This window comes from Salmo salar, chromosome ssa25 (assembly GCF_905237065.1).
Source record: "Salmo salar chromosome ssa25, Ssal_v3.1, whole genome shotgun sequence".
Classification (NCBI taxonomy): Eukaryota; Metazoa; Chordata; class Actinopteri; order Salmoniformes; family Salmonidae; genus Salmo; species Salmo salar.
The window spans coordinates 35,952,038-35,979,300 of NC_059466.1; the positions used below are offsets into that span (position 1 = coordinate 35,952,038).

The 27,263-nt window shown below is 45.5% G+C and overlaps 1 protein-coding gene across 1 annotated transcript; it reads left to right on the plus strand.

Annotated features, from left to right (window-relative positions):
• Positions 1–1,072: 1,072 nt before the first annotated feature.
• Positions 1,073–26,865, plus strand: LOC106586668 (X-linked retinitis pigmentosa GTPase regulator). The gene is made up of 15 exons (XM_045707435.1): positions 1,073–1,079; positions 1,431–1,556; positions 1,863–1,955; positions 2,040–2,102; positions 2,201–2,359; positions 2,461–2,610; positions 2,724–2,882; positions 7,767–7,922; positions 8,041–8,165; positions 8,243–8,461; positions 9,967–10,468; positions 10,594–10,682; positions 22,322–22,387; positions 22,672–26,278; positions 26,705–26,865. Exons 1-15 carry the CDS (start codon positions 1,073–1,075, stop codon positions 26,863–26,865), a joined length of 5,682 nt encoding a protein of 1,893 aa, XP_045563391.1.
• Positions 26,866–27,263: the final 398 nt, after the last annotated feature.

Sequence of the window (27,263 nt, forward strand, 5' to 3'; positions counted from 1 at the left end):
TAGAAGAGGGGATGAAGCCCTGAGATGTCCCTACCAGTCCCAAAGATTGTCGTTGTCAAGAAGAGATCAACTACTGACGACATCCTGAGGCTGACAAAAAAAGAGGTAATGGTGGCTGTCTTCTTGGACATTGAAAAGGCGTTCGATAAGAAGTGGCACAATAGGCTCATCTATAAGCTATAGGATACGAACCTGAAACTCCCCACTCAGATGGTCACTCTTTTAAACAGCTTTTTAAATCAGCGGGAGACCGCTGTGAGGGTGGGAGAAGCCACATCATTCAGGTTCTCTCCAGAGGCGGGAGAACCCCAAGGCTCCGCCGTCTGTCCTCTACTGTTTTTAATATACATCTGTGATATTTATTTCCCCCACCCAAGAGACGGACAAGTGGCCCAGATCGCAGTCGATCTCTGTTATTGGGCCTCCTCCAAAAACATTGTCCATGCTGGAAAGAAGCTACAGAAGAGCATAACAGAGATGGAGAACTGGGTTAAATCTGTGGACGGTCAAGCTCAATCCCCTGAAGACACAGTGCGTCCTCTTCTCCAGGCACCCCAAAATAACCAAGTAAGTGCACCTTAAACTGTATGGAAAGGCACTCCAGCCAAGTTCCTTGGGGTAACATTCTAAGAAAACATGTCCTGGAGTGCCCACATAGAGTGTCTGGAGAAGGAGGGAAGGAAGCACCTGAACCACCTGAGGGTACTCTGCAAAAGAAAAGGAGGAACATTCATAAAATACAGAAATCTGGCCTGTATGGTGCATTTTTCATCATATGTATTTTGAAAGTTACATATCTTCAAAACTTGATTACTGACATGCAAAACATTTGGGACTATAACAACAATGGATTAATTAAACAAATATCAAAATATAGTTTTCCTTTAATACAATTGTGGCGTGATTCCACAATTTTTTATCAGTTTGCATCAGTTTCAATGGGAGACGATTATTTTGAAGGCAAACCGCCGATTCCGCTATTGTTGCTCACACTGGTCACGTCCAGTGCCGTAGACCGGCGCTCAGCTTCTGAAATCCGCTGATTGTTTCTGCCGAGGAATGTGACTGGCACATGCGAGGTGAGCCGACACCAGGGAAGAGATGACCGGGCAGACGGAACATGAAATACCTGGTTAGGAAACCTGTGTCCGAATCGCTTTTTTGAAGCATATGGCTGTTATTTAGCTCAATAGTTGCTATACTAGCACTAGACAGTAATTCATGGTAGGGACCATTAGTTAACCTGTTGCTATTTCTGGCTTGCAGCGACCTAAATACGTGATAACCGGTTGGCATTAGGATTTACCTACTGCTGTGAAGCCTAGTAGTGAAATCATGTAGTGCAAAATTATAGCACCTGATATTTCCTCAAACTCCTATGAAATGTCATAGTTTCTCTTCTGTCTTAAAGTTTTTTTTTACCCTAACAGAAACAGGAGCAATCTTCACTTTTGGGAAGAGCAAGTTTGCTGATAATGTGCCCAGTAAATTCTGGCTGAAGAATGACCATCCAGAAGAAATCTCGTGTGGGGGTGATCACACTGCTGTCGTAACAGGTGATCAATAATGTAACTTACACTCTCCCATATGACTGGCTGACTTGGGGACACTGTATAAAACGATCAATACATAGCTCGTTTGTTGTTTATAAAATGCTGGTAAATCATTATCAATGGTTCATTATCAGTTGATTAATGGACCTGTAATCAAACAGTGTTATGAACAAAATGCCTTTTACTTCAAGACATGTATAGTATTTACTTGTTCAAAGACACAAAGAAATACATAAAAACAGTATAATTATGTTTAATAGCAGTTTATGAAAAATAAGTGGAGCCTACTGAGTCTTCTCCTATGTGTAGGCCATAGCAGGCTGTTCATGTTTGGAAGTAATACCTGCGGTCAGCTAGGACTGGGGTTAAACATCAACGTCAACAAGCCCACTGCTGTGAAAGGTCAGTCCATCATGTACAAGGATTATGTTCCACTCACATTTTGTCAAAGTTTTGTAACGTTAAAACACGTTTTTTTTTCTTTAGTGTTGAAGACTGAAAAAGTGAAGTTTGCAGCATGTGGAAGAGACCACACAATTGTGTGCACATGTAAAAGAACCAAGTTATTTTACTCTACATTACTATAGAACATGTTAAGAATATGTGCCATTACAATGACTGATGAGGCTTTCACCCATGTTTCTCAGGGAGTGGGCGTGTTTATGGTGCTGGCAGTAACCAGGAGGGGCAGCTTGGTTTGGGACACTGTGATGACACAAACACCTTCCACCTGATTCGTCCCTTCTCTGACCACGCACCAATCAAAATGCTTGCTGCTGGCTGCAACACCTCAGCTGCTCTGACAGGTAACGATGACAACAGACAGACTGTCTGTCTACTGTGTGTGTCTGTCTGTTGGTCAGTCTTCTCTGTCAGTATCTGTGCTGTGTTGTATATGTGTTGGCAGAGGATGGCAGGCTGTTCATGTGGGGTGATAACTCGGTTGGCCAGATCGGTCTGGGGGCAGAGAGCTACGCCTCAGAGCCTAGAGAGGTGATGGTGGGGCAGTCAGTGGCCTGGGTGTCCTGTGGATACCACCACTCAGCGTTCGTCACAGGTAACACACACAGGGTTCATTTAAATTGAGGAGCTGAACCTTATGCATACCATTAACCTGTTGTCCTATAATAATTCGGCTGGGTTACTGTGGCTGGTTTGGGCTTGTTCCAGTGGACGGGGACCTCTACACGTTTGGGGAGAGTCGGAACGGAAGGCTGGGTCTATTCCCTGACCAGCTGGCCAATCACAGAGTCCCTCAGCAGGTGGAAGGCATCCAGGACCCAGTCATCCAAGTGTCCTGTGGAGGGGAGCACACAGTGGCACTCACAAGTAAATACCTCTGGGAAATACTATTAATACTAACTCATAGATACAGTACTGTTAATACAATTAAACAGTCTGTCTACTGTTTCCAGTTTGTGACTGTCTCCCCTTCCTCTATACCTCTCCATCTCTCTCTTTCTCTCTTCCTCTATATCTCTCTATCTCTCTCTTTCTCTCTCCTCCTCTATACCTCTATCTCTCTCTTTCTCTCTCTTCCTCTATACCTCTCTCTCACTCTTTCTCTCTCTTCCTCTATACCTCTCTATCTCTCTCTTTCTCTCTCTTCCTCTATACCTCTATCTCTCTCTTTCTCTCTCTTCCTCTATACCTCTCTATCTCTCTCTTCCTCTATACCTCTCTATCTATCTCTTTCTCTTTGTTCCTCTATACCTCTCTCTCACTCTTTCTCTCTCTTCCTCTATACCTCTCTATCTCTCTCTTCCTCTATACCTCTCTATCTCTCTCTTTCTCTCTCTTCCTCTATACCTCTCTATCTCTCTCTTTCTCTCTCTTCCTCTATACCTCTCTATCTCTCTATTTCTCTCTCTTCCTCTATACCTCTTTCTCTCTCTTCCTCTATACCTCTCTCTCTCTCTTTCTCTCTCTTCCTCTATACCTCTCTATCTCTCTCTTTCTCTCTCTTCCTCTATACCTCTCTATCTCTCTCTTTCTCTCTCTTCCTCTATACCTCTCTATCTCTCTCTTTCTCTCTCTTCCTCTATACCTCTTTATATACTGCTCTATCTATCTCTCTCTCTCTTTCTTGTTTCCTCTATACCGCTCTATCTATCTCTCTCTATAGCTCTCTCTCTCCATACCTCTCTATCTATATCTATACATCTCTATCTCTCTCTCTCTTGCTTCCTCTATACCTCTCTATCTCTCTCTCTCTCTTGCTTCCTCTCTCTCTCTCTCTCTTGCTTCCTCTATACCATTCTATCTCTCTCTTGCTTCCTCTATACCTCTCTCTCTCTCTTGCTTCCTCTATACCTCTCTATCTCTCAATTCAATTCAATTGACTTTATTGACATGGCAAGTTCATTATTACTTACATTGTCAAAGTATACATATAGAAAAAAAATCTCTCTATATATAAAATATATATATATATTCATATATAAATAAATGGTGGGACCACCAGCAATAATAGTAGTAGTGGACATGGGGTTACCATTAACAACAACTACAACAACAATATTAATCAGAACAACAATACATTAAAGCGATGGTAGTAGACCAGTGTCAACAAGACTGAGAAGACACATGACCAGGTATGAAAGACTAAACTAAACAAGATGGGAAATATTATCGACATTACATTGCACTTTTCACTGGCTGTCCCTCAGGTTGTTGCAGGGGGACACATATTTGGCTGCTAAAATTTTCTGAGTGCTGTCCTGAGGCTCTATGGGGTTGGTTTGGGTTTGTGAACTGAGCCTCAGAACCAGCTGGCTGAGGGGACTCTTCTCTGGTTTTATCTCTTGACGTTGTAGAGCTGTGTGATGGAATGTTTTGGGGTCACTTGTTTTTAGATGGTTGTAAAATTTGATGGCTCTTTTTTCTATTTGAATGAGAAAGGGGTATTGGCCCAATTCTGCTCTACATGCGTTATTTTGAGTTTTTCTTTGCACTTTCAATACAGTCTTGCAAAACTCTGCATGCAGTATTTCAATTGGATGTTTGTCCCATTTGGTGAATTCATTATTAGAGAGTGGACCCCATACTTCACTGCCATACAGAGCAATTGGTTCTATAACCGATTGGAATATTTTGAGCCAGATTCTAATTGGAATTTCGATTTTGATGTTCCTTTTAATGGCATAGAATGCTCTTCTTGCTCTGTCTCTCAGCTCATTCACAGCCATGTGAAAGCTACCTGTGTTGCTGATATTTAGTCCTAGATATGTGTAGTTTTTGGTGTGTTCTAATAGAACTGTGTTCAAATAGAATTTATTTTTGTCATCCTGATTTCCGGACCTTTTTTGGAATATCAGAGACCAGGTCTGATAGAACCTGTGAAGACGATCTAGGTGCTGCTGTAACCCCTCTTTAGTGGGAGACAGCAGCACCAGGTCATCTGTCTACAGCAGACCCTCTTTAGTGGGAGACAGCAGCACCAGGTCATCTCTCTACAGCAGACCCTCTTTAGTGGGAGACAGCAGCACCAGGTCATCTGTCTACAGCAGACCCTCTTTAGTGGGAGACAGCAGCACCAGGTCATCTGTCTACAGCAGACCCTCTTTAGTGGGAGACAGCAGCACCAGGCCATCTGTCTACAGCAGACCCTCTTTAGTGGGAGACAGCAACACCAGGTCATCTGTCTACAGCAGACCCTCTTTAGTGGGAGACAGCAGCACCAGGTCATCTGTCTACAGCAGACCCTCTTTAGTGGGAGACAGCAGCACCAGGCCATCTGTCTACCGCAGACCCTCTTTAGTGGGAGACAGCAGCACCAGGTCATCTGTCTACAGCAGACCCTCTTTAGTGGGAGACAGCAGCACCAGGCCATCTGTCTACAGCAGACCCTCTTTAGTGGGAGACAGCAGCACCAGGTCATCTGTCTACAGCAGACCCTCTTTAGTGGGAGACAGCAGCACCAGGCCATCTGTCTACAGCAGACCCTCTTTAGTGGGAGACAGCAGCACCAGGTCATCTGTCTACAGCAGACCCTCTTTAGTGGGAGACAGCAGCACCAGGTCATCTGTCTACAGCAGACCCTCTTTAGTGGGAGACAGCAGCACCAGGTCATCTGTCTACAGCAGACCCTCTTTAGTGGGAGACAGCAGCACCAGGTCATCTGTCTACAGCAGACCCTCTTTAGTGGGAGACAGCAGCACCAGGCCATCTGTCTACCGCAGACCCTCTTTAGTGGGAGACAGCAGCACCAGGTCATCTGTCTACAGCAGACCCTCTTTAGTGGGAGACAGCAGCACCAGGCCATCTGTCTACAGCAGACCCTCTTTAGTGGGAGACAGCAGCACCAGGTCATCTGTCTACAGCAGACCCTCTTTAGTGGGAGACAGCAGCACCAGGCCATCTGTCTACAGCAGACCCTCTTTAGTGGGAGACAGCAACACCAGGTCATCTGTCTACAGCAGACCCTCTTTAGTGGGAGACAGCAGCACCAGGTCATCTGTCTACAGCAGACCCTCTTTAGTGGGAGACAGCAGCACCAGGTCATCTGTCTACAGCAGACCCTCTTTAGTGGGAGACAGCAGCACCAGGCCATCTGTCTACCGCAGACCCTCTTTAGTGGGAGACAGCAGCACCAGGTCATCTGTCTACAGCAGACCCTCTTTAGTGGGAGACAGCAGCACCAGGCCATCTGTCTACAGCAGACCCTCTTTAGTGGGAGACAGCAGCACCAGGTCATCTGCGTACAGCAGACCCTCTTTAGTGGGAGACAGCAGCACCAGGTCATCTCTCTACAGCAGACCCTCTTTAGTGGGAGACAGCAGCACCAGGCCATCTCTCTACAGCAGACCCTCTTTAGTGGGAGACAGCAGCACCAGGTCATCTGTCTACCGCAGACCCTCTTTAGTGGGAGACAGCAGCACCAGGTCATCTCTCTACAGCAGACCCTCTTTAGTGGGAGACAGCAGCACCAGGTCATCTCTCTACAGCAGACCCTCTTTAGTGGGAGACAGCAGCACCAGGCCATCTGTCTACAGCAGACCCTCTTTAGTGGGAGACAGCAGCACCAGGCCATCTGTCTACAGCAGACCCTCTTTAGTGGGAGACAGCAGCACCAGGCCATCTGTCTACAGCAGACCCTCTTTAGTGGGAGACAGCAGCACCAGGCCATCTGCGTACAGCAGACACTTGATTTCAGTGTTGTGTATGGTGATACCAGGTGCTTCCGATTCTTTAATGTTTTTGCCAATTCATTAATGTAGATGTTAAATGGTGTTGGACTTACTGGGCAGCCCTGTTTCACTCCCCGTCCCTGAGAGAAGAAGTCTGTTTGCTTGTTGCCAATTTGAACCGCACATTTGTTTTTAGTGTACATTGATTTAATAACATCATATGTTTTCCCTCCAATACCACTTTCTATTAGTTTATAAAAAAGACCTTCGTGCCAAATTTAATGAAATGCTTTCTTGAAATCTACAAAACACGAGTAGATTTTGCCTTTGTTTTGGTTTACTTGTTTGTCAATTAGAGTGTGGAGGGTGTAAATGTGGTCTGTTGTACGATCATTTTTTAGAAATCCAATCGGGCTTCTGCTCAGGATGTTGTGTTCATCAATGAAATGGTGTAGTCTGCTATTTATAATAATGCAGAGAATTTCCCCCAAGTTGCTGTTAACGCAAATTCCTCTGTAATTATTTGGGTCAAATTTGTCTCCATTTTTATAGATTGGTGTGATCAATCCCTGGTTCCAAATATCGGGGGAAAATACCTGCAGTGAGGATAATGTTGAAGCGTTTGAGTATAGCCAATTTGAATTTGTGGTGTGTATATTTGATCATTTCATTTAAAATACCATCAGCACCACAGGCCTTTTAGGGTTGGAGAGTGCATAGTTTTTCCAATATTCTTCTTCTGTAATTGGGGTATCCACAGGATTCTGATAGTCTTTGACTGCTGATTCAAGGATTTGTAATTTTTCTTGAAAATCTTTTTGTTCTGGGCTCTTTGCTATATTGCTGTAGAGGTTTGCAAAGCGATTTCTCCACATATCCCCATTTTGCATAGCCAATTCCTCCTGATGAGATTTGTTTCATTTATTCCAATTCTCCCAGAAGTGGTTTGATTCTATGGATTCCTCAATTCCATCCAGCTGTTCCTTTTTGGTTCTTAGGGTGTGTTTGTATTGCTTCAGTGTTTCCCCCTATTGAAGGCGTATATCTCTCTCTCTTTCTCTCTTGCTTCCTCTCCGTGTTCCAGAGGAGGATGTGTACACGTTTGGGCGGGGTCAGCATGGTCAGCTGGGCCATGGGACCTTCCTATTCGAAGCACCTCTGCCCAAAGCACTGGTCCACTTCCGGAACGGCAGAGTCAGTCACGTCACCTGTGGAGAGAACCACACCGCTGTGATCACAGGCAAGCTTCTATTCTACTGTAATCTATTCTACTAAGTATACACTGTTGAATAGAAGTTGTCATTCAGACATTTGAAACCTGAGCATGTTCCATTGAGACCCCATGTCTCACCCTCCAGACAGTGGGATTCTGTACACCTTTGGGGATGGTCGCCATGGTAAACTAGGACTGGGGGAAGAGAACTTCACCAACCAGTTCAGACCAACACTGTGCCCACGCTTCCTCAAATACAGTGTCCAGTCAGTGAGTCAAGCTGTGTGGGTTTGTGTGTGAGTGTGTTTGTGTTTGTGCATGTTCTAATACTGTGCATGTGTGTTCAGGTGGCAGGTGGCAGCTCTCACATGCTGGTGCTGGCTATGCCCAGACGCCCAGAGGTTGAGGAAGTGGTGATAGAGGAAGATGATGTCACAGAGACCATTCTGGAGACTCTGGAGACCTACACTGAGCTGCTGTTGATGGACCCCTCCCTCCTGATGTCCAACCCACCGACCGCACCTCCTCTCTGGACCCTGTCTGCTAGGGCCCGCCGCAGGGAGAGGGTGAGCACTGGGCCACAGCATCAGAACGTTTCAGAAAGGAGAACCGGAGTGTTGATTACAAGGAGTGACAGAGTTGTGGTGTTTGGTTGCCTTCACTAGGGAGCAGTGTTGCATCACATTTCTGCAGAGATACTGTATATAATGATGAGATGGTCTGCGCCCAGCAATAGAAGTCGTTATCGTGAATGCGTAAAGGCAGGTGGGTGGATGCGAGATCAGGAGGGACATTCTAGCCAATGAAAGGGCAGATATGTGTGTGAACAAACAGACACAACTCCAATATAAAATATATTTTCTCAAAGCTGCCGAGATGCCACGTTTGGCCACTTATTTAAGTAACAATCTAAACATTACTAAACTTCTATTCGATCAAATAAGTCTCACGTGGCAAATTAACAATCATATTTCTTGTTGACCAAATCTGACACTTTCTCTTAGCCTTTGATACCAAAAATCCCCACTTGGTCTGCTTATAGCTGTATTCTCACATGGACAGATTTTGACTGGAGTGGAGCCTCTCGCTTCACCTCTTCCTCTCTGGTAATGGTCATGTGTAGTAGCCTACTTTGTGTGTACCAGTCTCAATCACTTCACTTTAGTACTAATATGGCCTGAGGGAGCAACTGAGCCCTTATGCAGCCATTATTCAGTACTGAACAAAAATAATAATGCAACATGTAAAGTGTTGGTCCCATATTTCATGAGCTGAAATAAAAGATCCCAGAAATGTTCCATACTCACATAAAGCTTGTTTCTCTCCAATTTTGTTCACAAATGTGTTTACATCCCTGTTAGTGAGCATTTCTCTTTTGCCAAGATAATCCATCCATCTGACAGGTGTGGCATATCAAGAAGCTGATTAAACAGCATGATCATTACACAGGTGCACCTTGTGCTGGGGACAATAAAAGGCCACTCTAAAATGTGCAGTTTTGTCACACGACACAATGCCGCAGATGTCTCAAGTTTTGAGGGAGCGTGCAATTGGCATGCTGAAGAAAGGAATGTCCACCAGAGCTGTTGCCAGAGAATTGAACATTCATTTCTCTACCATAAGCCGCCTCCAACTCGTTATAGAGAATTTGGCAGTACGTCCAACCGGCCTCACAACCACAGACCACATGTAACCACGCCAGCCCAGGACCTCCACATCAAGCTTCTTCACCTGCTGGATCGTCTGAGACCAGCCACCCGGACAGCTGATGAAACGGAGGATTATTTTGGTCTGTAATAAGCACTTTTGTGGGGAAAAACTAATTCTGATTGGCTGGGCCTGGCTCCCCAGTGGGTGGGTTTGGTTACTAAGTGGGTGTGCTAATGCCCTGCCAGGCCCACCATGGCTGCACCCCTGTCCAGTCATGTGAAATCTATAGATTAGGGCCTAATGAATTTATTTAAATTGACTGATTTCCTTATATGAACTGTAACTCAGTAAAATTGTTGAAATTGTTGCATGTTGCGTTTATATTTTTGTTCAGTTTACTTATCTGTATGGTCTGTTTCAGGAGTGTTCTCCAGAGCAGTTTGGCCAGATGTTCCGTAACCTTCCTCCTCTGATGTCTGGCTTCTTCAACACCTCCCTTCCCGTGTCCAGGAACATCCGCATCTCCAGAACACCATGTAAAGACCCCTCCACCTCCTCACTGTCCTCCAATCCCTCCCCAAACAACGCCCCCAGTCCCTCTCTGTCACTCAAACCCAGAGGTAAACCCCCTTTAACACCATCACGGTCACCCCAATTCACATTCCCAGACCCTCCCTGCCCTTCACTCTCCTCAAAGTCCAGCCCTAAGAAGAAGAAGCCCACCCCGTCAAAATCACCAAAATCCACATGTAAAGAACCCATTAGCCCCTCACAGTCCTTCAAATCCATGCCTAAACTCATCCCCGACCCCACACTGACCCCTAAAAGCCCATTTAAAAAGCCCACAGATTACAACCAATACCCCAAAACGCTGTCTAAGGGGCACCCAAGCCCTTCTCGGAGTCCCACCTCACCACAGACAGGTACAGTAGTTGAATCCTACAATGCTGTCTCACCTTTTTCGCAAAACTATATGGCCACATGCTGTAGGCATAACTGCAACCCATATTCTATGACCTATCCCAGTGTTCTCTGTGTGTTTTTACAGAGAGGAACGAGGACACAGTGACAGAAGCCCCCGAGAGCCTGATGCTCATTGAGAATATGGAGGATGAAAAGGACACGTTATCAAACTTGGTGAGTACAGCGGCTTTATTCTAAAATATTATAATGTGTACTACACTGCCTTTAGAACGTATTCATGCCCCTTGACTTATTCCAGTTTGTTGTGTTTCAGCCTGAATTCAAAATGGATTAAATATATATTTTATCACCCATCTACACACAATACCCCATAATGACAAAGTGAAAACATAAGTATTTATACCTCTGAGTCAATACATGTTAGAATCACCTTTGACAGCGATTACAGCTGTATCTTTCTGGGTAAGTCTCAAAGAGCTTTACTCACCTGGATTGTACAATATTTGCACAATATTATTTTTTAAATTCTTCAAGCTCTGTCAAGTTGGTTGTTGATTATTGCTAGACAGCCATTTTTAAGTCTTGCCATAGATTTAAGCCGATTTAAGTCAAAACTGTAACTAGGCCACTCAGGAACATTCAATGTCGTCTTGGTAAGCAGTGTAGATTTGGCTTTGTGTCGTAGGTTATTGTCCTGCTGAAAGGTGAATTTGTGTCCCAGTATCTGTTGGAAAGCAGACTGAACCAGGTTTTCCTCTAGGATTTGGCCTGTGCTTAGCTCTATTCCGTTTCTTTTTATTAAAAAAAAAACTCCATAGTCCTTGCCGATGACAAGCATATCCATAACATGATGCAGCCACCACCATGCTTGAAAATATGAAGAGTGGCACTCAGTGATGTGTTGTGTTGGATTTGCCCCAAACAGAATGCTTTGTATTCAGAACATAAAGTTTTTGCCACTTTTGCGGTTTTACTTTAGTGCCTTATTGCAAACAAGATACATGTTTTGGAATATTTTTTTATTCTGTACACTGTCATTTAGGTTAGTATTTTAGACTAACTACAATGTTTTTGATTTATCCTCAGTTTTGTCCTATCACAAGGTAGCCTAGTGGTTAAAGTGTTGGACTAGTAACCGGAAGGTTGCAAGATTGAATCCCCGAGCTGACAAGGTAAAAATCTGTCGTTCTGCCCCTGAACAAGGCAGTTAACCCATTGTTCCTAGGCTGTCATTGAAAATTAGAATTTGTTCTTAACTGACTTGCCTAGTTAAATAAAATAAACAGCCTTTAAACTCTGTAACTGTTTTGAAGTCACCATTGGCCTCATGGTGAAATCCATGAGTGGTTTCCTACCTCTCCGGCAACTGAGTTAGGAAGGATGCCTGTATCTTTGTAATGACTGGGTGTATTGATACACCATCCAAAGTGTAATTAATAACGTCACCATGCTCAAAGGAATATTCAATGTCTGCTTTAAAAAAAAAAATATATATATATATATATATAAAATCATCTATCAATCAGATCCCTTCTTAGCGCGACATTGGAAAAATCTCCCAGGTCTTTGCTGTGTTTGAAATTCAGTGTTCGACTAAGGGACCTAACAGATAATGTTAGTCAGAGAGCAGGTGCAGAAGGTGAGTTTAATACAGAACAGATACAAAAGCACAAACATGGGAAGCATACTGAACGTAAGAGACAATCAATAACACCTAAGGACTGATGAACACAGAGGGCTAAATAAAGGGGACGTAATGAAGTCCAGGTGTGCGTAATGATGGGTTGCCAGGACCGGTGGTTAGTAAACCGGCGATGTCGAGCGGTGGAGCGGGAGTAGATGTGAAAGATAATCGTATGTGTGGGGTACAGCGATGAGGTAGTCATTCAAAGATCATGTTAAATACTGTTATGGCACACAGAGTCCATGCAACATATTATGTGACTTGTTAAGCACATTTTTGATCCTGAACTTATTTAGGCTTGCCTCAAAGGGTTGAATAGTTATTGACTTTTTATTAATTTGTCAACATTTCTAAAAACATAATTCCATTCTGACACTATGATATTGTCTGTAGGCCAGTGACACAACATCTCAGTTTAATCTATTTAAATTCAAGCTGTAACGCAACAAAATGTGGAAAAAGTCAAGGGGTATGAGTACTTTCTGAAGGCCCTGTATGTGTTATAGATCTGTTTGTGTATTAGGTTTGATGTCTTGCTATTGTCAGGTATGTGGGCTCCATGTCTTTGGCCTGGGATCAGAATGGCTCATTACTTTGGTCTAGGTTTTAAAGTTACAGTAGCTTCCCCAAAAATATCAGGTTTTCTAGAAATCTTGGTTGGAGGATTCCGGATTCCTGCTTATTCTAATCAAATCACATTTTACTTGTCACATGCGCCTTACCGTGAAATGACCTTACCGTGAAATGCTTACTTACAAGACCTTAAACAATAATGCAGTTAAAAAAATAGTTAAGAATTTTTTTTTTATATATATATATATACACTGCTCAAATAAATAAAGGGAACACTAAAATAACACATCCTAGATCTGAATGAATGAAATAATCTTATTAAATACTTTTTTCTTTACATAGTTGAATGTGCTGACAACAAAATCACACAAAAATAATCAATGGAAATCCAATTTATCAACCCATGGAGGTCTGGATTTGGAGTCACACTCAAAATTAAAGTGTAAAACCACACTACAGGCTGATCCAACTTTGATGTAATGTCCTTAAAACAAGTCAAAATGAGGCTCGGTAGTGTGTGTGGCCTCCGCGTGCCTGTATGACCTCCCTACAACGCCTGGGCATGCTCCTGATGAGGTGGTGGATGGTCTCCTGAGGGATCTCCTCCCAGACCTGGACTAAAGCATCCGCCAACTCCTGGACAGTCTGTGGTGTGGCGTTGGTGGATGGAGCGAGACATGATGTCCCAGATGTGCTCAATTGGATTCAGGTCTGGGGAACGGGCGGGCCAGTCCATAGCATCAATGCCTTCCTCTTGCAGGAACTGCTGACACACTCCAGCCACATAAGGTCTAGCATTGTCTTGCATTAGGAGGAACCCAGTGCCAACCGCACCAGCATATGGTCTCACAAGGGGTCTGAGGATCTCATCTCGGTACCTAATGGCAGTCAGGCTACCTCTGTCGAGCACATGGAGGGCTGTGCGGCCCCCCAAAGAAATGCCACCCCACACCATGACTGACCCACCGCCAAACCGGTCATGCTGGAGGATGTTGCAGGCAGCAGAACTTTCTCCACGGCGTCTCCAGACTCTGTCACATGTGCTCAGTGTGAACCTGCTTTCATCTGTGAAGAGCACAGGGCGCCAGTGGCGAATTTGCCAATCTTGGTGTTCTCTGGCAAATGCCAAACGTACTGCACGGTGTTGGGCTGTAAGCACAACCCCCACCTGTGGACGTCGGGCCCTCATACCACCCTCATGGAGTCTGTTTCTGACCGTTTGAGCAGACACATGCACATTTGTGGCCTGCTGGAGGTCATTTTGCAGGGCTCTGGCAGTGCTTCTCCTGCTCCTCCTTGCACATAGGCGGAGGTAGCGGTCCTGCTGCTGGGTTGTTGCCCTCCTACGGCCTCCTCCATGTCTCCTGATGTACTGGCCTGTCTCCTGGTAGCGCCTCCATGCTCTGGACACTACGCTGACAGACACAGCAAACCTTCTTGTCACAGCTCGCATTGATTGGCCATCCTGGATGAGCTGCACTACCTGAGCCACTTGTGTGGGTTGTAGACTCCGTCTCATGCTACCACTAGAGTGAAAGTATCGCCAGCATTCAAAAGTGACCAAAACATCAGCCAGGAAGCATAGGAACTGAGAAGTGGTCTGTGGTCACCACCTGCAGAACCACTCCTTTATTGGGGGTGTCTTGCTAATTGCCTATAATTTCCACCTGTTGTCTATTCCATTTCCACAACAGCATGTGAAATTTATTGTCAATCAGTGTTGCTTCCTAAGTGGACAGTTTGATTTCACAGAAGTGTGATTGACTTGGAGTTACATTGTGTTGTTTAAGCGTTCCCTTTATTTTTTTGAGCAGTATATATATATATACATATACATATATATATATATACACTGCTCAAAAAATATATATATACACTGCCCCAAAGGTGCGGACTCCGGCCACAAAACCTGAACCTATAGGGGAGGAGGGCGACTCTGGCTGCGCCGGAGTACAGGCGGGCGACTCTGGCTGCGCCGGATTCCCCAGGCTGGGGAGACCCACTGGAGGCGTGGTCCGTGGAGGAGGCACAGGACAGACCAGGCTGGGGAGACTTGCAGGAGGCCTGGCTCTGGGCGCAGGCACAGGACTCACCAGGCTGGGGCGACATGCAGAAGGCCTGGCTCTGGGAGCAGGCACAGGACTCACCAGGCTGGGGAGACTTGCAGGAGGCCTGGCTCTGGGCGCAGGCACAGGATTCACCAGCCTGGGGAGACATGCAGGAGGCCTGGCTCTGGGCGCCGGCACAGGACTCACCAGGCTGGGGAGACTTGCAGGAGGCCTGGTTCTGGGAGCAGGCACAAGACGTGCAGGGCTGGGGAGGTGCACAGGAGGCCTGGTGCGTGGGGCTGGCACAGTCTTCACCAGACGGCTAGTACGCACCTCAGGACGAGTATGGAGAGCTGACTCAGGTGACATCAATTCGAGGAGGGTGAATGTCGTGCCTCATGCACCAACACAGCAGCTCTCTCATAGCTCTCTCCTCCAATCTCCCCATCAACTCCTTCACTGTCTCTGCTTCGCTCCCTTCGCTCACCTCCAACTTCACCCCGACTGGCTCTGGTTCCATCCTCGGCACCGCCGACCTTCCCGTGTGCCCCCCCCCCAAAAAAAAATCTTGGGGCTGCCTCTCCTCCTCTTGCCGTGCCAGCCGATCCTCCCAGAAACGCTGTTCTGCCTTCGCTGCCTCTATCTCCTCCGGCGGGCGGCGGTATTCTCCAGCCTGTCTCCAGGGTCCCTTTCCGTCCAGTATATCTTCCCAAGTCCAGGAGTCCTAAACCCTCTGCTCCTCCTTACCACGCTGTAGGTGGGTAGTTCTGTAACGGCTGTTGAATGGAGTAGACCAAGGCGCAGTGTGGTTAGTGCTCATCTTTGTAATTTAACCTGTTGAGGACAGACGTTCCGCTAGCAGAACCCCGTTCCGCCTGCGGAACCCCTAGCCAACAGCCAATGGCATTGCACGGCGTGAAATACAAAACCAACTAAAATACCACAATTCAATTTTCTCTAACAATCAACTATTTTACACCATTTTAAAGATAAGACTCTCGTTAATCTAACCACATTGTCCAATTTCAAAAAGGCTTTACAGCGAAAGCAAAACATTAGATTATGTTAGGAGAGTACATAGACAGAAATAATCACACAGCCATTTTCCAAGCAAGCATATATGTCACATAAATCAAAACCACAGCTAAATGCAGCACTAACCTTTGATGATCTTCATCAGATGACACTCCTAGGACATTATGTTATACAATACATGCATGTTTTGTTCAATCAAATTCATATTTATATCAAAAACCAGCTTTTTACATTAGCATGTGATGTTCAGAACTAGCATACCCACCGAAAACTGCCGGTGAATTTACTAAATTACTCATGATAAACGTTGACAAAATACATAACAATTATTTTAAGAATTATAGATACAGAACTCCTTTATGCAATCGCTATGTCCGATTTTAAAATAGCTTTTCGGTGAAAGCACATTTTGCAATATTCTGAGTACATAGCTCGGCCATCACGGCTAGCTATTTTGACATCCGCCAAATTCGGGGTCACCTAAACTCAGAATTACTATTACAAAAATTGGATTACCTTTGCTGTTCTTCATCAGAATGCACTCCCAGGACTTCTACTTCAACAACAAATGTTGTTTTGGTTCCAAATAATCCATAGTTATATCCAAATACCTCCATTTTGTTCGTGCGATCAGGTCACTATCCGAAGGGTAACGCGCAAGTGCATTTCGTGACAAAAAAAAAAAAATATTCCATTACCGTACTTCGAAGCATGTCAAACGCTGTTTAAAATAAATTTTTATGCTATTTTTCTCGTAAAATAGTGATAATATTCCAACCGGGCAACGTTGTATTCATTCAAAGAGAGAAAGAAAAACATGGCGAGTTCTCGTGACCGCACATCTCCAGTCTCACTGTCCCCCCTAGAGACAGCAGACACCCCATTCCACTTTCTGGTGGCTTTAGTGAGCCAATGGAAGCCTTAGAAAGTGTCACGTTACAGCACAGATGCTGTATTTTCGATAGAGATGCAACAGAAGGACAACAAATTGTCAGACATTCTGTCAGACTCTCTGACCATTTCTTGGCCTTCTACACTCTCTTTATCGAAAACAGAGGATCTCTGCTGTAACGTGACACTTTCTAAGGCTCCCATAGGCTCTCAGAAGGCGCCAGTACGTTGAATGATGACTTTGCAGCCCATGGCTGAAAAACAGTAGCGCATTTGGATAGTGGTCGATCTGAGAACAATGAGACGGGAGCGCGCGGCACGTGAAGAGGCCATTTTACATTTTCAGTCTTTGAACGAAAAAGACGTCTCCCGGTCGGAATATTATCGCTATTTTACGAGAAAAATCGCATAACAATTAATTTTAAACAGCGTTTGACATGCTTCGAAGTATGGTAATGGAATATTTTGAAATTTTTTGTCACGATACGCGTCCGCGCGTCACCGTTCGGATAGTGTCTTGAACGCAAGAACAAAACAGAGGATATTTGAACATAACTATGGATTATTTTGAACCAAAACAACATTTGTGGATGAAGTAGAAGTCCTGGGAGTGCATTCTGACAAAGAACAGCAAAGGTAATCCAATTTTTCTTATAGTAATTCTGAGTTTAGTGAACGCCAAACTTGGTGGGTCTCAAATTAGCTAGCCCGTGATGGCGAGCTATCTACTCAGAATATTGCAAAATGTGCTTTTGCCGAAAAGCTATTTTAAAATCTGACACCGCGATTGCATAAAGGAGTTCTGTATCTATAATTCTTAAAATAATTGTTATGTTTTTTGTGAACGTTTATCGTGAGTCATTTAGTAAATTCACCGGAAGTGTTCGGTGGGAATGCTAGTTCTGAACGTCACATGCTAATGTAAAAAGCTAGTTTTTGATATAAATATGAACTTGATTGAACAAAACATGCATGTATTGTATAACATATTGTCCTAGGAGTGTCATCTGATGAAGATCATCAAAGGTTAGTGCGCATTTAGCTGTGGGTGTGAAAAATGGGTGTGTGATTATTTGTGTCTATGTACTCTCCTGACATAATCTAATGTTTTGTTTTCGTTGTAAAGCCTTTTTGAAATCGGACAATGTGGTTAGATTAACGAGAGTCTTGTCTTTAAAATGGTGTAAAATAGTCATATGTTTGAGAAATTGAAGTAATAGCATTTGTAAGGTATTTGTATTTCGCGCCACTCGGTTCCACTGGCTGTTGACTAGGTGGGACGATTTCGTCCCACATACCCTAGAGAGGTTAACAAGAAATTTGTGAAGTGGTTGAAAAACAAGTTTTAATGACTCCAACCGAAGTGTATGTAAACTTCCAACTTCAACTGTACATGACATGATGACGCCACGTAAAATGTTGCACTACACGTGCAACACAGCATTCTTAACCTAGCCCACAATGTCTGCTGTGTGGATCGAGCATTCAACAAGTCAAACATAACATTTCAGCGAGACAACTCTAAGGCGAAATCCATTAACGCCAAGATAATGGAATTCTTTGCCCTTGACAATCAACCGTTCTCTGTCATCGGTGATGTTGGCTTTCACCGACACTGGTACACACTACCAAGTGCGCCATTTTTCAGATGTTGCCCTACCGGAGTTACACAGTAATAGCGTCACTGCTATTAACTTCACGACTGACATTTGGACCAGCGATATCAGCCCAATGAGCATGCTGAGTCTGACAGCACAGTGGGTCGTCGAGGATTTCGTACTGAGGAAAGTCGTATTGCATGCTCATGAATATGATGGTTGTCATACTGCTGCTGCCATTTCAATGGTATTTGAGAACATGTTTGAAACTTGGAAATATGAACACACTAGCTAGCTCCATTCGAACAACTGACTGGAGAAATAAGCTCATCAACTGTGCCTGCGCAGACGTGATACCCTCTGTCATGGCATTGAAACGTCTGCTCAACTAAACCGCCGACAGGCTGTGAACAAGCGATTCGGTGGCATTCTCTCTTTACTGTGTCGCCACCGTGCTCGACGCTATGTACAAGGGCTGCTACTTCGATGCAGACAAGAGACAGGGTTTACGTGAAATGTTACATACACAGCTAGACAAAATGGAAACTGACACAGTGACAGTGCACACGGAGGCCACGGACAGACAGAGCTGAAACTTCACTGCTTGACATGTATGTGTCACGCCCTGACCTTAGAGAGACGTTTTATTTCTCTATTTGGTTAGGTCAGGGTGTGATGTGGGGTGGGCATTCTATGTTGTTTATTTCTTTGTTTTTGGCCGAGTATGGTTCCTAATCAGAGGCAGCTGTCTATCGTTGTCTCTGATTGGGAACCATACTTAGGCAGCCCTTTTCCCACCTGTGATTGTGGGATCTTGTTTTTGTGTAGCTGCCTGTGAGCAGCCCAGAACGTCACATTTCGTTTTTCTCCTGTTTTGTTGTTTGGTGAGTTTCATCTTCATTAAAAGATGTGGAATTCCATGCACGCTGCACCTTGGTTTATTTATGATCGGGAGTTTGAAGATAGCGAACGTGACAGTATGATGAAATCCTGGATGAATGAAAAGACTGAACAAATGAACAATGAAACAGCACAGCAAGTAAGTGAAAGAAATAGGTTTTGATTATGTTTTGATAAATGCCAACAAAATGCCAACAAAACCCTTTTGGTCAGTGTGGTGTGTGTGTGTGTGTGTAACCTTTATTTAACTAGGCAAGTCAGTTAAGAACAAATTCTTATTTACAATTACGGCCTACCCTAGGCCAAACCCGGACGACGCTGGGCCAATTGTGCGCCGCCCTATGGGACTCCCAATCACGGCCGGATGTGATACAGTCTGGAATCGAACCAGGGACTATAGTGACGCCTCTTGCACTGAGATGCCTTAGACCGCTATGTTCACGTGTGTGTGTGTGTGTGTGTGTGTGTTAACTATTTAACTGTACTAGAATGCTTAAAAGGCAGCAAAACATTTAAATATCGGTATCAGGGTTTTTTGGGAAGGAAAATATTGGAAATCGGTATCGGTCAAAAATGACATATCGGTGCATCACTAGTTGCCATACCAGGTGGTGATGCAACCGGTCAGGAGGCTCTCGATGGTGCAGCTGTAGAACTTTTGAGGATCTGGGGACCTATGCCAAATATTTTCAGTCTCCTGAGGGGGAAAAGGTGTTGCCGTGCCCTCTTCACGACTTTCTTGGTATGTTTGGACCATGTTAGTTTGTTGGTGATGTGGACTCTCAACCTGCTCCACTGCAGCCCCGTCGATGTGAATGGGGGTGTGTTTGGCCCTCCTTTTCCTGTAGTCCACGATCATCTCCTTTGTCTTGCCTCGTTGAGGGAGAGGTTGTTGTCCTGTAACCACACTGCCAGGTCTCTGACCTCCTCCCTATAGGCTGTCTCATCGTTGTCAGTGATCAGGTCTACCACCGTTGTGTCGTCAGCAAACTTAATGATGGTGTTGGAGTCGGGCTCAACCACGCAGTCGTCTGTCTCTCCGTCTGTCTCTCCGTCTGTCTCTCCATCTCTCCATCTGTCTCTCTCCGTCTGTCTCTCTCCGGCTGTCTCCGTCTCTCTCCATCTGTCTCTCTCCGTCTGTCTCTGCGTCTGTCTCTCTGTCTCTCCGTCTGCCTCTCCGTCTGTCTCTGCGTCTGTCTCTGTGTCTGTCTCTGCGTCTGTCTCTGCGTCTGTCTCTCCGTCTGTCTCTGCGTCTGTCTCTGCGTCTCTCCGTCTGTCTCTCTGTCTGTCTCTGCGTCTGTCTCTCCGTCTGTCTCTGCGTCTGTCTCTGCGTCTCTCCGTCTGTCTCTCTGTCTGTCTCTGCGTCTGTCTCTCCGTCTGTCTCTGCGTCTGTCTCTGCGTCTGTCTCTGCGTCTGTCTCTGCGTCTGTCTCTCCGTCTGTCTCTGCGTCTGTCTCTGCGTCTGTCTCTGCGTCTGTCTCTCTGTCTGTCTCTCCGTCTGTCTCTGCGTCTGTCTCTCCGTCTGTCTCTGCGTCTGTCTCTCCGTCTGTCTCTCCGTCTGTCTCTGCGTCTGTCTCTGCGTCTGTCTCTGCGTCTCTCCGTCTGTCTCTCCCTCTGTCTCTCCGTCTGTCTCTCCGTCTGTCTCTGCGTCTGTCTCTGCGTCTGTCTCTGCGTCTGTCTCTCCGTCTGTCTCTCCGTCTGTCTCTGCGTCTGTCTCTCCGTCTGTCTCTCCGTCTGTCTCTGCGTCTGTCTCTGCGTCTCTCCGTCTCTCCGTCTGTCTCTCCATCTGCCTCTCCGTCTGTCTCTCTGTCTCTGTGTCTGTCTCTCTGTCTCTGTGTCTGTCTCTCTGTCTCTGCGTCTGTCTCTCTGTCTCTGCGTCTGTCTCTCTGTCTCTGCGTCTGTCTCTCTGTCTCTGCGTCTGTCTCTGCGTCTGTCTCTGCGTCTGTCTCTCTGTCTCTGCGTCTGTCTCTCTGTCTCTGCGTCTGTCTCTCTGTCTCTGCGTCTGTCTCTGCGTCTGTCTCTGCGTCTGTCTCCTGCTCATTTGCTTTTCCAAGAAAACATGTCATAAATCTCCTGTTGCAGCTTCAGCGTTAGAGATGCCAATAAACAAATGGGTTTGAGCTTAATCGCTGTCCCTGCCGCCATTCTTCTCATCAACATACACACATGTAATTATACACACATACACACACACACACACACACACACACAGCTCCTCCTGGCTCATAGCTAATCCGTAGTCTTGACGTGACTGGGATGTCGACACACTTCACGCCCATCTTTCCATGACTCCTGCTGAGGGAGACTGTGAGGGAGTTTCCTGTGTTCGGAGGACAAGAGTATTTCGCTACACACACCCTAACACTGCTTTTACTGATACATGCACAACGTTTTCAACATCTTCATCGTGGTCTTCATCGGCCCACTCTTGTTTCAGCACACAGTGAAACCCAGCAGTGTGAACAACCGACATGGAGGAGAGAGAGCAGCTAGAAAAACACATGATGCTGGGAAGACCAGGCATTTATTTTTGTTGTGCTGCGTCTCCCATGCACTTTAGGTCATTCTATACACAGAACCTCTAGAGTGTGTTGTGTGCTATGAGCCTGTGTGTATACTGTACGTGGATACGTGTTTAATCCATTCCATAGAGAGTCTCTGAAGTATAATATGTGAGGAGTTTGGCACCCGATGATGAAGGTGGATGTGTTAATGGACTGAATGGAAAGGCTTCTAATAAAGGTTGCCGTGGCAATGAGCGAATCGGTCTGCTTTTGCATAACACCTCAATACCCTCTCATTAACTTGGATTATGATTTATTTCCAGCAGGGATGGGGGGGAAAATAGATGGATTTCATCGTCACGTGTCGTAGTTCTTCCTACCAGTTTCTGCTTTTTATTCTGTTATGCAGTTATTATACAGGCTCATGTTTGCCTGCAGGAAAGCTGACTACCCATACTTGTTTACATTCCTGATGGAAGGAAGGTTCTGGCTTTTGTGTTGTAACCCTTTATAGTTGTTTCATGTAAGAGCTTGTATGTAGGTTATTAACGTATCTCAACATAGTTAAATGAGATGTTGAGTTTGGTTGTGAGACTTGTGTCCCGTTCCTTTTGAGGCAGGCATCACTATCGAGAGGAGATTCTGGCGATGAGACTGGGACTACATCTGCAGAGCAGAAGGATAAGGTATGTTAGCGTATTTACTATGAGGGACAGGAAAGAAGGACTGGCATCTACATGTCTGTCTTCCTTTCTCCTTTATTTCACTGTACATTTGGCTCCTTTATTCTGCTTTACACTTTACTGTATACTCTTCATGTTTCAAATCCTTCTCTCTTTCTACCTTACCCTCTGAATATTCTCTCTTTGCAAAACGTTACCCTCCTCTCTCTTTCTTTTATTTGTCTTTCTCTCTCTGCCACTTCCTCTCTTTTTCTCTCTGTCTCCTTGTCTCTTTCTCATCTCTCCAGGGACATAAAAAGGCTAGGGCTCTTTGGAGATCTGTGAAGGAGGCAGAGAGGAAGGTTGAACAAACCCTGATCAACAGGAAGGAGGAGCTACCTTCCCATAAAGCCCTTCCCACTGAGCTCCAGAGAAGTTCCAGTTTGAGTTCGTTGAAGGCAGAGGCCATTCCCACAAAGAGTTCCAAACCACTAAAGACCCCTCAGAACCCCCAAACCCCAGCCAGGGGCAAGGAGAACATCACTTTGACAACAGAAAAGGCTGGCCTTAAAGTGAAAACCAGTAAACTAGAGAGCAATCTTCAAAGCACAGGTAAAGCAGGGTCTAAGCTAAGTACACCTGCAAGGAAACAAAGCAAGTTATCTGAATCAAAACCTAGCACTCCTAAACACAGTCAGGTCCAGATATCTGTGTCTAAACCCAGCACTCCAAAGCATGATCAAAGCAAGTTGTCTGAGGTGAATAAAGGTACAGAGATGAAAGGTAAAGGCCCTGTAAAGATCAGAAGTAAGGAGGCAAAGGAAGATACTAAAACTATTGAAGTTCAAAATAAACCACTTCAAGAGGTCAAGTCCGCTTCAGTTAAAGGTAAACAATTAGAGGTCAAATCCACCCCTGTGAAAAGTAACATTCAAGAGGCCAAATCCTCTACAGTCAAAGTTAAAGGTAAACCTGTGGAAAAGGAGCCAATTCCAATTAAAACTGTGGCTGAAAGCACTCCTTTGAATGTAAAGAGGATTCCTAAGGAGGTAGTAGATAAGAACAAACCATCTGAAGGTAAAAGCACTCCAATAAAGGGACAAAGGAAGGCAAAAGAGGTGAATGAACAAAAGACTGGAGAGTCTATTACTCTCAAAGAGTCAGGGACAACAGAGGGGAACAAAATGGCAGTTAAAGATAAAGGCAAAGTCACAGAAACAAAAAGTGCACCCACCAAAACAAAAAATGTGCCTAAACCTGAAGAGGTTAAAGCTAAATTGACTGAGTTGAATGGAACCCCGGTGAAAGTGAAAAGCAAGCCAACAGAGGTTTCCAGCCAACCAATCTTAGTAGAACCTACCTCAAAGGCCAAAGCACCATCTGCATCACTGTCATTATCAGATGCAATGCCTCAAAATACTTGGGATAAGAAGTCAGTGAAGTCTGAGCTTAGAGAGCCACTGGCTGTCTCACAGGTCAAAGATAGAGTGGCGGTCCCAGGGGAAGATACCATTGGTGAATCCCAGGAGGGGGAGCCTGGCTGGGGAGGATTTCTCAGCGATGCAGCCTCTCTCCTTCCAGCCGTGGGGGTGGCAGGCGTAGCCATGGGGGTCTTGAGTGAGGCGGTGACAAGTGTGAGGGGGTTTCAGTCAGAGAGTGACACAGCCACCTCTATTCCTCCTCGGCGGTCCAGCCGGGTAGAGAGGTTCACCAAACAGAGCGCCATCACCCAGCCTTCCTCCTCCTCCTCCTCTTCAACATCAGATCCCAGTGCAGTAGCGCAAAGAAACAGGACCGCCATACGCATCAGTGTTCTTGGGAATTCTGATCAGGAAGCAGGGAGCAGGAGTTCTGAGAAGAACCCAGACAACACAGAGGCTGCTAGTGACAGGTCAGGAGGTCAGGCCGAGGTTGATGACGATGAAAACACTAGTAGAGGTCAAAGGTCAGAGGCTGAGAATGATGAACATGAAGATTTCACAAAGAGACAGGGAGAGGAGGATGACAGGAGTAGTAAGGGTCTGGAAGAAGAGGAGGATGACAGAAGTAGTAAGGGTCTGGAAGAAGAGGAGGAGGAGGATGATAGGAGTAGTAAGGGTCTGGAAGAAGAGGAGGAGGATGACAGGAGTAGTAAGGGTCTGGAAGAAGAGGAGGGGGAGGATGACATGAGTAGTAAGGGTCTGGAAGAGAGCAGTGAACAGAACGAAGGGGGAGAAGCAGAAGACAGTGATTCTGTGGCCAGCAGAGAAGGAGAGGAGGATAGAGAAGAGAAGAGTGAAGAGAGCCAGGGCGCGGAGGGGGAGGAGAGCAAAGAGAGTGATTCTGAGGGGACAGGAGAGGGTGAGGAGAGCAAAGAGAGTGATTCTGAGGGGACAGGAGAGGGTGAGGAGAGCAAAGAGAGTGATTCTGAGGGGACAGGAGAGGGTGAGGAGAGCAAAGAGAGTGATTCTGAGGGGACAGGAGAGGGGGAGGAGAGCAAAGAGAGTGATTCTGAGGGGACAGGAGAGGGTGAGGAGAGCAAAGAGAGTGATTCTGAGGGGACAGGAGAGGGTGAGGAGAGCAAAGAGAGTGATTCTGAGGGGACAGGAGAGGGGGAGGAGAGCAAAGAGAGTGATTCTGAGGGGACAGGAGAGGGTGAGGAGAGCAAAGAGAGTGATTCTGAGGCAAGCCTAGAGGAGGAGGGAGAGGAGAAAAGTGAAGAGAGTGATGGGGAAGGAGAAGAGGGAGAGAGTGGTTCTGGGACAAGTGGAGAGGGGGAAGAGGAGGATAAGAGTGAAGAAGAGTCCAGTGATGAAGAGAGTGGGGATGAAAACAAAGAGGACAAGGAGGAGGGTGGTGATGAATCAGGAAGTGAGGCTGAGAGCAAGAGTGAGGGATCAGCAGAAGAGGAGGAAGATGAACAAGCAGAAGAATCAGAGAGTGAAGAAAGTAAAGCTACCGAGTCAGGAGAGGAGGAAGGAGAGGGAGAGAGTGGAACAGATGAGGAAGGAGAGGGAGAGGGTAAGGAAGGTTGTGAAAGTGAAGAAGAGGAGGCAAGTGTAAGTGAGGAGGAGGAAGAAGAAGAGGATGACGATGAGGAAAATGGTGCAGAAAGTGGAGAAGGTGAGGGCAATGTAGGAGAAGAAGAGGAAGCAGTTGATGGTGAGGAAGAAGAGGATGAAAATGAAGGTGAAGAGGAGAACGGTGAAGTCGAAGAGGGTGAGGAGGAAGAGGAGGGAGGAGAGGATGATGAGGCAGAGGATGAAGATGCTAGTGGAGAGGAGGAACTTGAAGATGAAAAAAGTGAGGAAGAGGAGGGCGAAGAAGAAGATGAGGGGGAAGAAGAAGATGATAAAGGAGAAGGGGAGGAGGGAGAAGGGGAGGAAGAGGGTGAAGGGGAAGAAGAGGAAGAAAGTAAAGATCAGGAAGAAGGAGAAGAGAATAATGAAGAGGAGAAAGGAGATGATGAGGGTGAGAAGGAAGGAGAGGAAGATGGTGAAAAACAGGAAGATGAGAAAGAGGAAATCGAAGTGGATGAAGAGAGAGTGGAGGAAGCGAACAAACAAGAAGAGGAAAGGGAGAAGGAAGAGGAGGAAGAGAAGGAAGAAAAAAAAGATAGACAGGAAGTAGATGGAAAAGACACAGAGGGAGAGGAGGCTGGAGAAAAGGGGGAAGAGAAGGGAGATGAAAAAGAAGGGAAAGAAAATAAAGAAATTGATGGTGAATTAGAAGAAGCTGCTGCAGGGGAACAGAAAGGGGAGATGAAGGTGGAGGAAACGGGAGAGGAAGAAGGTGAAGAGGAAGGAGAAGAAGAAGTGGAGGAAGAAAAATATATTAAAGAAGAACAAGTTGAGGAAGAAGAAGATGAGAAAGATAGTAAAGAAGAAGAAGAGGAGGGGGAAGAGGAGGAAGAAGATGAGGAGGAAGATAAAGATAGTAAAGAAGGAGAAGATGAGGAGGGAGAGGAAGGGAAAGATAGTAAAGAAGGAGAAGAGGAGGAAGAAGATGAAGAGGAAGATAAAGATAGTAAAGAAGGAGAAGAGGAGGAGGAAGAGGAGGAAGAAGATGAGGTGGAAGATAAAGATAGTAAAGAAGAAGAAGAGGAGGAGGGAGAGGAAGGGAAAGATAGTAAAGAAGGAGAAGAGGAGGAAGAAGATGAAGATAAAGATAGTAAAGAAGGAGAAGAGGAGGAGGGAGAGGAAGGGAAAGATAGTATAGAAGAAGAAGAGGAGGGAGAGGTAGAGGAGGAAGAACAGGAAGAGGAGGAGGAAGAACAGGAAGAGGAGGAGGAAGAAGAGGAGGAAGAGATAAAATATGCAAAAGGGAAAAAGAAAGGCTCACAAAGCGTACCACCTAAAGCAGCTCCCCCCAGCAGGAAAGGGATGGAAGATCCCCCGAGGGAGAAACCCAAACCAGCAGCCCGTACCAAACAGATGACCACAGGGGGAAAACAGGCCAAAAGTACCCAAGAATCCCAACAGTTCTGGAATAATGTCTTACCCCAGTACCTGGAGCTGAAGTGAAACATTCTGGACCTCAATGGTTCCAAATCCTTTATGGGTCAGAACCCAAACCTGCCTGTTAAGTGGCTGGAAGGATTCTGGACCTGAGAAACCTGAGTCATAAGACTAACACAGTACAGGTGTTTGAGAACCTCTGTGTGTGGATGTGTGCTTGTACTTTCTATTGTGTCACTTATCCACAGTTGTGACCCCCCCCCCAAAAAAAAGAATAATTATATGTATTTATCTTTGCACAAACTGTATCTTTTTATTCTCATGAATGCATAGTTTGTTCTTGTGCCCCTAATATTGAATGCCTTGACCTGACTGTTGGAAAAATGGGATACAGTATATGACCTTTGGCATAGATCATGAGGTATTAGAGGTAACATCTTGTCATTTAGCCTGCCTGACGCAAA

What these genes read in the sequence shown, in the direction of transcription:
- LOC106586668 (XM_045707435.1), top strand. An exon ending in CACCTCAGCTGCTCTGACAG is followed by an intron (nt 2,360 to 2,460) that starts GTAACGATGACA and finishes ATGTGTTGGCAG; the next exon opens with AGGATGGCAGGCTGTTCATG. An exon ending in GCACACAGTGGCACTCACAA is followed by an intron (nt 2,883 to 7,766) that starts GTAAATACCTCT and finishes TCCGTGTTCCAG; the next exon opens with AGGAGGATGTGTACACGTTT.